This window comes from Nematolebias whitei, chromosome 14 (assembly GCF_014905685.2).
Source record: "Nematolebias whitei isolate Nwh7 chromosome 14, NemWhi1, whole genome shotgun sequence".
In the NCBI taxonomy this organism is placed as follows: domain Eukaryota; kingdom Metazoa; phylum Chordata; class Actinopteri; order Cyprinodontiformes; family Rivulidae; genus Nematolebias; species Nematolebias whitei.
Window position 1 is genome coordinate 4686187 of NC_056511.1, and position 12032 is coordinate 4698218.

The window sequence follows — 12032 nt, forward strand, 5'->3', positions numbered from 1 at the left end:
CATTTGTGCATAAATATATTCATGTAAACAACGGGACTTCTTTTATTAACGTGACAAAATCAGTTTAGTGGTTTTCAAGTCGGGTCATTTTTAAAGTATTTCTTGTTTATCTTGTTTAGGTGCAATTGCTGAGATCCAATATACTGTATTAAACTACTTGAATTATAAAGTACTCGAGGTAAACCTTTTATAGTAATGAGTTATTCTCATTCTGTAGATCAAAACACTCTAATCTAATAATTCTACTTTTATAAATATATTCTGTAACAGAAGTTAAAATGAGAAAATTGAGAGCAAGATCTCCATTTATATGTTCAGTGTTTCAACTTAAAGCCATAAAATCTTCACAGAACTTCACATTTTTTAATTGCTCTGTGACTTTATTAAGTAAAAAAAATAAAAATAACTCTTACAAACACATTTTGAAGATACAGCTTCCCCGTTGAGGCGGTGTCTTAGCTTCTTTTTCTTGAATAAAAAGAGAACGACACAAAGCGAACTCATCAAAGTAAAGACAGATTAGAACAGATGGGATTTAAACTCCAAAATGAAGCTCACGGTTTTGGGGTTTTGCGTCTTCACAGCCAAATAAATATGTTTTAAATGTAAAGTTTTCATAAAAGAAACACATTTGAGAAGATGAATTTGTAGCTGCGGGGTCTACTCGGTGTTACCAAATGTCCGCTTTGCTGCTACAACCGTTCCTCGCGTGTCACTTTAGCTTCTGTTGGTTTGATGAACACGACATAAAAACGTGCACGTGTGTCTCAGCAGAGCGGCTGCAGGAGGGTTCAACACTGATGCTCTAGCTGGTCGAGCCGGAGCGGGACTCGTGGATGCTGACCCTCTTGCGGGTGTTGTCGGTGCAGCGCTCCAGGATGAGCTCAGCGCTCGGCCGTGGGGGGATGACCGGCGCCTCCTTCTTCAGCTCGCTCTCAGAGCCAGAACCAGACGCCTCAGGGATGTTCTCTGTAGAAGCAGAGCAAAGAGAAATCACACCGCGCTCCTCAGACTGACCCTGAAACGCACGTCGGACGCGCTCGGTACCCTGATTCTTCCTCTCCCTCAGCGGAGACTTTGCAGAGCTCCTGGAGTTCTTGCGCGGCGAGGCCTTCTGCTGGAGGTACCGACGGCTGTTCCTGCGGTAGGCCTCCTGGCTGAGCTGCTGACGGGAGTTGCTGTGGATGCTTTTAGCATTTCTGATGGTGGACCTGCCAGATGGAGGACATGCAGAGGTGGAGAGGTAAGCAGAAGCTGGAGGCGCCGATACAGACACGGGAACGGACATTAATGCAAGTCACAAATCCTGTTCAGGGAAACGTTGGGAAGTTCCCTGAAATGTTGCAATCATGCACTGGCTTGTGACTTTGTTCCTATGTCCCTCTGTTAGTAAAATATCTCATGAACCACAAGACAAATAGTATAGAAATCTTAAGATGTTCATCGTTAACTGATTAGCGTTAGAAGTCAAACACAGAAAAGTTAAATCGGGTCATCCGGACAGTTTCGATTTGGAAGAAACTTTTCTTCTTTCATCCGAAAGACTTCATCAGTCTGAGGCTTGAGAACAGGATCTGTCGTATGAACAGCAGCTTACTGGCGTGTTTCAAACCAGTCCGCTGTGGAGTTCCCAGAAACTGGTTTTACACATGTAAAATGGAGGACCATCAGTCAGTGCATATCAATCAAATGTTAGAGGCCAAACGGCTGCTTACACCTGATTCAAGATGGCCGCCACAGTTACTGGAACTTGGCCAACACGAGTTACTGGAACTGAGCTGAGACTTGGTGTGGTAGTAGCTGACAGTCATCCCAACAACACACTAGGTAAGAGACTACACAAGATCTTTGTTTAAAACTACAGGATTTCATTTAATTCTTATCAAATTTATTCAACCCGACTTAAATTCTGAACATTTTCACTTGAACTTATTTTTATTCAAATGTTACGGAAGTTCTACAATTTATGGTTCAGTTTCTTTAAAAAAAATAAATGAATAACTTGGCCCAACAGCAGTTTGCACAAAGAGAAATGAAATCACATTTTGTGGTTAGCGAGTTGAAACACTTCCCTTTAATTCGTAGTGGCACAAGGAAACACCGGCGGGACGACGTGCAAACGTGCGCGTGTCTCCCACCGGCTGCGTCCACTGAGGAAACATTTACTTTAGAGCGTTCGGTTTTATTCTGTGAGTGTTTGTGAAGCACTCACTCTACTGTGATCCATTTTTTCTTCTGTATGTTTTTCTGCTTCTTTCTCGTTTCACAGTTTTCAAGCTCTTTCAACAAATCATTTCAACACATTCAGCTCTTTCAGCACAATCCTGCTATGACTTTCGGTTTTGGTGCAACTTTAGCTGTTTGGATTGTTTATCCTTTTCTGTCTTTTTTTTTTCCTCATAGAAAATGAACTGATGTCATTTTCCATCCTTCAAATCTTTAGATCTGTTTACAACATTTTACTGCTCCTTTACATTTTGTTCTACTTCAGCTTCTTTCAGCTTCCTTGTGCAAATTTAAACTTTTTTCAGCTAATTACAGCTGTTTTTTCCAGCTGTTTTGTGCTCCTTTCAGCTTCTTTCTGCTACAACATATTTGTACTTCTAACTTCTATTTGCTAATTTCAGTAAGTTTCATCTGTTTCTGCTATTTCAGCTATTGTTTAGCTGTTTTATGCTAATAACTTTTTCAGCTAATTCCACATTTTTTGCACTCATTTCAACGTTATTCATCCGAATTCAGCAAAAATCTGCTTTTCATTTCCTTCTGGTAATTTAAGCTTTTTCTGCTTTTTAAGCTACTTTTCAGCTGTATTTTTGTTGTTGCTAATGTCAGCTGTTTTCAGATAATTCCCATTTTTTGTGCTCATTTCTGCTTCTTTCAGCCTAATAGGGCAAACTTGTTCTTTCTGCTTTCTTCTACTAATTCAAGCTTGTCTTAACTTTCAACTACATTTTCAGCATTTTTAGCTATAATTTCAGCTGTTTTCAGATAAATTCTTGTGGTAATTTCTGCTACTTCCAGCCAAATAAACGTCTTTCTGTTAATTTCAGCTTGTTATGCTCCTTTCAGCTTTTCTCTGGTAGTTTCAGATTTTCTGCTATTTCAGCTACTTTTAGCTGTTTTTGTGCTAAATTTAGCTTTTTTGATGAATTACAATCCGTATATTTTTAGCTCCTTCCACTTCCTTCTGGTAGTTTGAGCTTCTTTCTACCTTTTCAGCTACTTTTCAGCCATGTTTTTCTAATTTCAGCTTTTTTAGCTAATTTCCTAATGTTTGTGTTAATTTTTGCTCATTTGAACCTAATTCAGAAAATGTATGTTCTTTCTGTTTTCTTTTGCTACCTTAGGCTTGGTTTTTCATTTCAGCTACATTTAATGTTTTTAGCTAATTTCAGCTGTTTTTCAGCAAGTTCTTCAGCAATAAGCGTTTGCACTGCAGGAAATCAATTTCTCTAGTTACGTCTTAATTTAGTCTTTGTTTTAAAAGGCTTTATGTTATTTCGACACTTAACGTAAAGCTGAACGCTGTATAAAGACGAATGGATTGCCGTACCTGCGTGGTGGGGGTTTCTGTCCCCGCAGGTTCGTCCTCACAGGTCCGGTCTTGTCGTCGGCCTTCTGCAGGAACATGGACGGAAAATGACCCGTCTCATCCCCTTTTCTGGCAACAAACAAAACACACATAAAAAGGTACCATGATCATAGCTGCTTGAAGGGGAAGTATAAAGTACGCATGGTTCTTCTGATCATCGATACATTTAGCTTGAAGATGGAGCCATGATGATGTTTGGTGCTCTTTACCTGACGACCCACCAGCCGTCCAGCAGTTTGTGAATGACCTCCACAGTTTCTCCAACGTCCAGAGAAATCTCGTCCTCCTGCTCTGCCCTGTAGGCCTGGTCAGTGACGTGCAGCTCTCCTGCAGGGACACACTTTAATTAAACACACACAGGAGTCACCTCTTGACCCACATGGATCACGAACAGAACAACTCTTACCTTCATAGTCGGGTTCAGCCTCCTCTGCCTCCTCGGGTCCGTCCAGAGGCTCCAGGTAGGAGGCAGGAGCCCATCCTCGTTTGGTCTCACACTGGCAGAACCACCAACCTGACAGCAGCAGCAGCACCGAGCAGTTTTTACAGAAACGTCCAGGAAAATGTGGATTTTCAGAATCTCACCGTCCTTTTAAATTTAAACCGTCTAGTCAAAGATTCAAACCATGTTCGGCAGCTGCAGAATGTTTCACGCACGCCTGGTTTGACTCATTTAACACAGAAATACATTAAAAGCTGTTTGTTTAAAACTTAATGTTTACGTTTAATAAATAGACACATTTAAAAGAAAATCTGTGCATGCTAAAAGCTGAAGTGTTTACTGACACTTTCTAAAAGAAGCTGAAACTGATTAGTTCATATAAGAAGCAGGACACTTTCTAGTAGCTAAAAGTATCAAAAGGCTAACTAGAAGCTAAAAGTATCAAAAGGCCAGCTAGAAGCTAAAATTAGCAGAAGGCCAGTCAGAAACTAAAAGCAGCAAAAGGAAAGCTAGAAGCTACGGCAAAAGGCCAGTCAGACGCTAAAAGTAGCTGAAGGATAGTTAGAAGCTACAAGTAGCAAAAGGCCAGTCAGAAGCTAAAAGCTGCAAAAATATAGCTATAGAAGCTAAAAGCAGCAAAAGGCCAGTCAGAGGCTATAAGTAACAATAGGATAGCTAGAAGCTAAAAGTAGCTAAAAGCTAGCTAGAAGCTAAATGTCGCAAAAGGCTAGCTAGAAGCTAAAAGTAGCAAAAGGCCAGTCAGAAGCTAAAAGTAGCAAAAGGCTAGTTAGAAGTTAAAATGAAAGGTTAGCTGAAAGTTAAACATTGCAAAAAATACAAATTTGTAGTTAAAACCAAAACACTAGCTAAATGCTAAAAATAGTCAAATGCTACTGAAACTGAGTTAAAAATATTAAAAGGCTAGACATAAACAGAAAGTAGTAGAACATCAAATAAAAGCTAAAATGAGGGAAACATTTGCTTAAAACTCAAGTAGCAAAACACTAACGTAGCAACTCATTAGCTAAAATCTAAAATTAGGTTAGGTACAAGCTAAATGTAACGATGTAGCAAAAAGGTATCTAAAAGTAGCTAAAAACAACAAAGCAAGTCAAATAAAGGAGTTTGTTGACGCAGGTCGATGTTTTTGAAGGAACTGAAGAGATCTCATGTAGTTGTTTGTTAATAAGTTAAATATTTTGAAAAGTTCAAACGTTACAAAAAACAGAAATCATAGCACCCATGCAGATTTTTATATCCTTCATGGATGGTTTGGTTTTCTAACCGTTCTGACTTTTCTCCACAATTTCCACGAGGTCTCCGGTGTGCAGATTGATCTCGTATTTAGACGTTTTCTCGAAGTCTGCGATGACTCTGTAGGTGTCCAAGATGATGGGGCCAGAGATCTCTGCAAACACGACAACTTGTTTAAGAGTCAGCTGCATCGTACGAGTCTTTTGATGCGAAACACATTTCCCAAAAATGATCTGGATGTAACAGTTTATTTTAAAGCAATGGTTCCCAACCCTGGTCCTTGAGGAACACCATCTTGCATGTTTTTACTTGTTTCTCTGCTCCAAAAAAACAGATTCAGTGGTTTGATTACTTCCTCAAGTTCTGCAGGAGCCTGCGAATCACCCATTTATTCAAATCAGTTGTGTCAAAGCAGGGAAACAACTAAATCATGCAGGATGGCGTTCCACAAGGACCAGAGTTGGGAACCATTATTTTAAAGTATGCAAAAAGCTGCCAGCTCTCAGATTTACACACTAATGAAAACATTATTAACCTATATAACAATAATTCTGTTTCTACACTTAGATACAAGTTTAAATTTACAAAATGTTTAATTTTAAAGAAATTAAAAATTCTTACCAGATGCGGTGCCTCTGGTGAGTTCCCTGGACACCACAAACGTCTCGAATCGTTTCAGCCTGTGGACAAAATGTTTTACGTGTTTTATAAGGTGGCGTGCAGCTGGCAGAGCAGACATCTGTGGGATGTACTGACGTGTTTGGAGCCGGGGGGTTCTCGTCCTCAGGTCGGACCTTGAAGAAGGCGGAGAGGTGTTTGCAGCGGGAGATGTGAGCCGGCAGGTTGATGAGCGACTGGCAGTACTCGGCCAAGGTGGTCTTCCTGTTTTCTCTGGACTTCTCACTGTTCAGCCACCGTGGAGCTGAAGGCACGAACAGAACCAGTGAAGACCAGTTCCACATGGAACCCAGGTCACTTGGTGGCATTTACAGATTAATTGCATGCAGATGTGATGGAAAGGTCTTCATCAAAACTTCATTTAGAACACAGCATCATATGATAAACAGTTATTTTTATTTGTTTCAACTTTGTTCTTCTATGGAAGGCAGAGCCACAGTGTAAACAAACATTTTTTAAAAATAATTCAGATTTTATTTTTTCTCAGCGTATCAGAATTATGAGATTTTTTTAAATGATATTTCTGAAATTAATATAAAAATTCCGAGTTTTTCTTATTTTTATCATGGCCATGGTCTTCTTCTTCTTCTTTGCAAACACGATGAACCGAACATATTTCAAATTTTTGTTTTTTCATCATTTTATTTTTGTTAATATAAGTTTTCACTTTTAATCACTTGAAGGTAAAATACAGTAAAACAAGAAGTCCTCACTTGTCCTCAGCATTGAATGCTGCAGAATTTAGAAACTGAAAATGGGATGACAGCAACTCCAGCTTGTCGAGACATTTTAAAGATTGAGGAAGAGGAAGATGGTGGATGGATGGATCTTCATTGATTGATATCCTCACAACTTTCAGGACATCTTTCCATCTTAAGCAAACTTTAAAGCAAAGCTGAGATACACCAGGAAAGATTTCTGCATTAAATACATCAAAGATGTAAAATCAGTTTTCTGTATCTCTTCACTTTACGAGAGGAAAGGTTCAACAGAGAGCTGTTGTTCAGGGTTGCCAGATAAACATGATTTATTTATTTTTTTGTCGTTTCCTTTTCTGTGCACGTTTGCACGTTTACCAAACACAGTGCACACCTCATTGTACGACACCATCACTCAGCACGTATGACAGTTTGGGTCAAAATTTTAAAGTGACAGTACATAAGTTTACCATTTCCTATCTGGCAACCCTGCTGTTGTTGCATCATGTCTGTGGTTTTGTCTCTGCTTCTCCTTTTCCATCCTGCAAACCAGAGCTTTAGTAATGAGTGTTTCACAAGCCAAATGTGTCAAGCCGAAGTTCTGTTTTCCTCTAAAGTAGCATCGAGAACCCTGAACACGTTTACGACAGCTGGCCGTCGGCACTAAAAGGGGAAAGTCAAACAAGTCAAACCAAAGAAAAGCCTCTCAGATCTTAACCGTCTGAGTACGTTCCTCTCATTCAGCTGCTACTTTCACTTCTGATTTTTGTTCTATCTTCAGCAGAGAAGAGAAGCAACAACTGGAGGGATGTTTAGGACCAAATTCACTATTAGCACCGTTTTGTTGTTCCATGACCTGTCTGGCTTTTTAAAACACAGGAAGAGTAATGTGCAGTCTGGGCGCAACATGTTGTGAGACATTATTGTTTAAAAATTTGACATTGATTATTAAAGTTAACACTGTCTGTCTGGTAGTAAATGCTTCTGACCCACTAAGCAGATTTCAGGGAAACTCTCAGAAATTAATTATTGGATTCACATCAACAACTGATTCAACCCAACATGGCTCCCACATTAAAGCAACAAAGCATCACAAGCATTGGCAGTAACTCAGTCAAGTTCACAGATGTTGAGCTGATATTTGACGTGGTTGTATCTAAGTGTTACTTTTAACACATGAGCTAATACATCTCATAATTTCACATGGCATTATGCTTAATGAAAGGACTATTTGTTATTTTCATACGCTGTCCAAGGCAGGACATATTATGGTATAGTCTTAACTTTCTCTTGTTTCGCCCATGACTTCGGATCAGCTCAAGATATTTTAACAAAACTTCCCACACAAATGCATCATCACTAGACAGTGGGCTGCCTACACTTTTCATCAAGCCAGCTCCAAGCTCAAGGTCACAAATCAAGGTCAAACGTTATACAAGGTCTTTGCTTTTCTTGGCCAAAACGTCTGATTCGCTCAGATAGTTCAATGAAACGTTACAGACATTTGTACCACCACTCAACAATCCATCCATCCTTCCATCCATCCATCCATCCATCCATCCATCCATCCATCCATCCATCCATCCATCCATCCATCCATCCATCCATCCATCCATCCATCCATCCATCCATCAATCATCTTTACCCACTTCTTCTTTTTTGGGTCACAGGGGTCACTGGTGCCCATATCCAGCCATCACTGTGTGAGAGTTGGGGGACACACTGGACAGGTCTCCAGTCCATCACAAAGACACATAGAGATAAACAAGACAAACAACCATTCTCTCTCTCTCTCTCACGCACACCTAGGGACAAGTTAGAGTTATCAAATCAGCCTAACATGCATGTTTCTGGTCTAGGGGAGGAAACTGGAGTACCTGAAGAAAATCCACACATGCACAGAAAGAACATGGAAACTCCACACACAAAGGCCTCCGGACCAGGGTTTGAACCAGGGTAACCTTCTCGCTGAGAGCAGTAGCTCTAGCAACTGCACCGCTGTGCTGCCACCACTAGACAATGTGTTGCATAATCTTTTCCTCACCCCAGCTTTAGTTCAAGTTCAAGAATATTTATTATCCCCAAGGCGTAATTTATTTCACAGTCAGTAGACACACAAAACATCCATAGTCAAAACATTGAGACATTAAAATACCAGAAATCATCACTGTTAGTTGAGAAGCCTGATCTCTACAGAGATGAATGAGTTTTTCATTCTGTTCATTCTACATCTGGGCAGCAGCTACCTGCGTCCAGATGGAAGCAACCTGAACTCACCATGGAGTGGATGATCAGGATCTGCCAGAATCAGCCTGGCCTTGTTCACTGACCTCACCTTGTGTAGGTCAGTGAGGTTCTGTAGGACTGTGCCAGCAGTTTTTCCTGCACATCCTGACAATCCCCGAGAGTTTGTTCCTGTTCTTACATGTCAAAAGTCAAAACCAACAGATGAAGCTCAAGTTAAAAGAGACTCAATGAAACATTCATATAAAAGTAGAATCAACATTAAAACCACAGAGCTTCGGATAAAATACATTCTCTGGTGGGCCTTCTTACAAAGTGAGTTCACATGGGGGTCAAAGGTCAGTTTGTCATCAAGATCAGTTCCCAGATATTTATATTGATGCACCTCCTCGACAGCTGCACCGTTAATGACCACAGGAGCTGCAACTGAAGAATCTTCTAAAATCAAAGACCATCTCCTTTGTCTTGGAAACATTTAACTTTAAAAAAGAAGACTGACATCATCCAGTGAAGTCCCCGACCACAGTCTGGGTCATCCCTGCTGAGAAGGGACAGGATGACAGAGTCGTTCCGCAAACTGAAAATAAAAGGGGTGAAAGAACGCAGCCCTGAGGTGAACCGGTAGAAGACAGAAGGGCTTCAGAGAGAAACCCATTGAGCCTCACTCGCTGAGACCAAACAGTTAAAGGTCAACGTCACAAATCAAGGTCAAAGGTAAGACCAGGTCTTATAATAGTTTGCTGACAGGTGTATAATGTGCCGTATACAGTATTAATTTATCTCAAGATGGTTTTAGCCTAAAACTCTGCCATGAAAGGCAGCAGATGATATGCATCCTTTAAGAAAAGGCCTTTGACTATTTCTTTTCAATTTAAGAAAAATTAAGTTGTGTTGAGCTGCTTTATTTTGACTATGTGCATGAATAAGTTCAGGTGTTGATCCAAGAGAACCACTGGTTTTAGTTGCACTTTTCACAAAATAGAGAAGTGACTATATCACTGCATGGGTTTGCTAATCACAGGTGCTTCCTGAAAGATGATTGGGCAATCACCCGAAAGGTGAGCACACGAAGTTTAAAACTTTCATGCACAAAAATAGTTTTTTACCTGGTAATGAGGGGATTATCCTGTCCTTCTTTTCTATTTGTCCTGACTCGATGGGGAACATCTCCTTAAGTGATTTCTGTGAACAAAGCATCAAAACTCTTCAAACACTGCGATTATTTAGTCTGTTGGAAGAGTTTGACTGCCGACTAACGTGGAAAGTGTGGATTTCAGGGTACGTCCTGTAGATGAGTTTCTCTGAGAGGTCGCTCCATTTGACCATCAGCAGGTACACCTGCACAGATTTTAAAAATCACCCGTAAATTGACCAGTTCTCTTTAGGTTTTTCAGCAGGTTTTTGTGATGAAAGAGTAAAAACAGTGTTCAGACTTACGTAGTGCTGACTTGGAAAGAAGCGTTTCTCGAAGCCCAGCAGCTCCACATGCCTGACGTAGAGCTCCATGCTGAAGTCGTGCAGAACGACTGAGCCCAGCCGACGTTGAAGACGACAGAAGCCGTTTTATACGCTGAGTGCAGGGTGGCGTCAGTTCCTCTTTACAACACTTTGGACGAGCAAAACTTCACCAGAAACAAAAAAAGGAAGAACTTACACACAGGTGCGTTCACTTGATAACTGTCGCTGTAGAAAAATAGGAAAAAATAACAAAATACAAACAGGAAAGTTTTCTTATTCTACTAAGCCTTCTTATGTTTTTTTGGTTGAAAGAAGACATTCAACCAAAGGGTTGTGTGTAAATTAAATAAAAACAGAACTTTGAGAGGATTAAGGTGATAAAACTGCATTTAGATCTGCCTGCAGTCATAATTAGTCAGTTGTAAATAAAAAAAAACATAGATTATTAATCTATGGGTTTCAGCCACCCCAGTCATCTGAGGAAACTATACTTTTAAGTCATATAAAAGCTAGAAAGCACAGTTTCTTCAAACTAGAAAGGTCCTGGAGAAACTGTTGAATAAACAAATATCCTTACATCATCTACTTTATCAAATAAGCCACTCTGAGGACACAAAAAGATTTTTAACCAGTCTTTTACTTGCGATGGTAGACGGTCACTAAAAGGCTTTCACAGATAAGTTACATGCTTCGAGCCTGGTCAGTGAGAATGTGCGCCGGACAGTGAGGCAGGAAGTGTTTTATAATATACACTTATTAGACAGAGGCGAGGTCAAGACGGCCTCAGCTTTCCAGCTTAGAGATGAGAAGATATCAGGCACTCCTCCGTGCACCTGCAGGCTCCTCTCTGAGAGAAAAAACAACTCTCTAACTCACACACATTCATCTAACTTTAGTTACTAACAAACATCCATAAACCTTTACCCGGATTAGGGCTGGACCAGTCCATAATAATGTGCTTAATGTGCGGGCCAGTTTGGTGTCAGACTTTTGATTGTGTCAGCGGACGCGTGTGGCTGACGATCCAATTATATGGCAACATGGCCTTCCACACTATCACCTGCCGCACGCCATTTAACTGCGCGCTGACCGGCCTTGGAAGAAATAAAAAGTTCAGTTAAGCTTCAGACGGACTGCCAGCGATCCATCAGCCCATGGACGTTCATTCAGCCGCTGCACTCAGCGGACGTGTGCGATCGACGACCCAAACAGGTGAGATCACAAAATATTCGACATGTCAAAGCGGGGTCCGTGTCTGAATAATGCAGAATGCAGCAGAAGCAGGGATTTAATGCGCTTTGACGGCCATGAAAGAACAAACACCCTCTCATCTTCAGTCTTCTGCCCCCTTTACTCAGCCGTGCACATCTGCCGACCATTAATAACTATATAAGCTGTCAAAGCTTAATTAAAAATGTATTTTTTATTAAATTTTTTTTTTTCAGGTTCAGACCTGTAATTACTGTTAATTCGTCGGGTAGTGTGGGGTTCGGAAATGATGGCTACGGGCTGGGGCCGGGTCGGATTTTTTGGACCCAAATTCAACTCTATCGCCATGGTAACTCGAAATGCCAATAAAAGTAACAGCACACATCTCGGTGCCGAGTCGGTCATTTTGATATAACATTCAATGCGGTTCGGGCTGCATTAAAGTTGATAGAAA

General features: G+C 40.6%; 1 protein-coding gene across 1 annotated transcript; it reads right to left on the reverse strand.

Moving 5' to 3' along the window:
- Nucleotides 1-805: 805 nt before the first annotated feature.
- On the reverse strand, nt 806-10443 carry ncf1 (neutrophil cytosolic factor 1). The gene is made up of 11 exons (XM_037687783.1): nt 10349-10443; nt 10169-10249; nt 10018-10093; nt 6048-6213; nt 5913-5971; nt 5323-5445; nt 4002-4109; nt 3805-3922; nt 3557-3664; nt 1048-1211; nt 806-969 (listed from the first exon to the last, which is right to left on the reverse strand). The coding sequence occupies exons 1-11, from the start codon at nt 10415-10417 to the stop codon at nt 806-808; spliced, it is 1236 nt and encodes a 411-aa protein (XP_037543711.1). The 5' UTR covers nt 10418-10443.
- Nucleotides 10444-12032: the final 1589 nt, after the last annotated feature.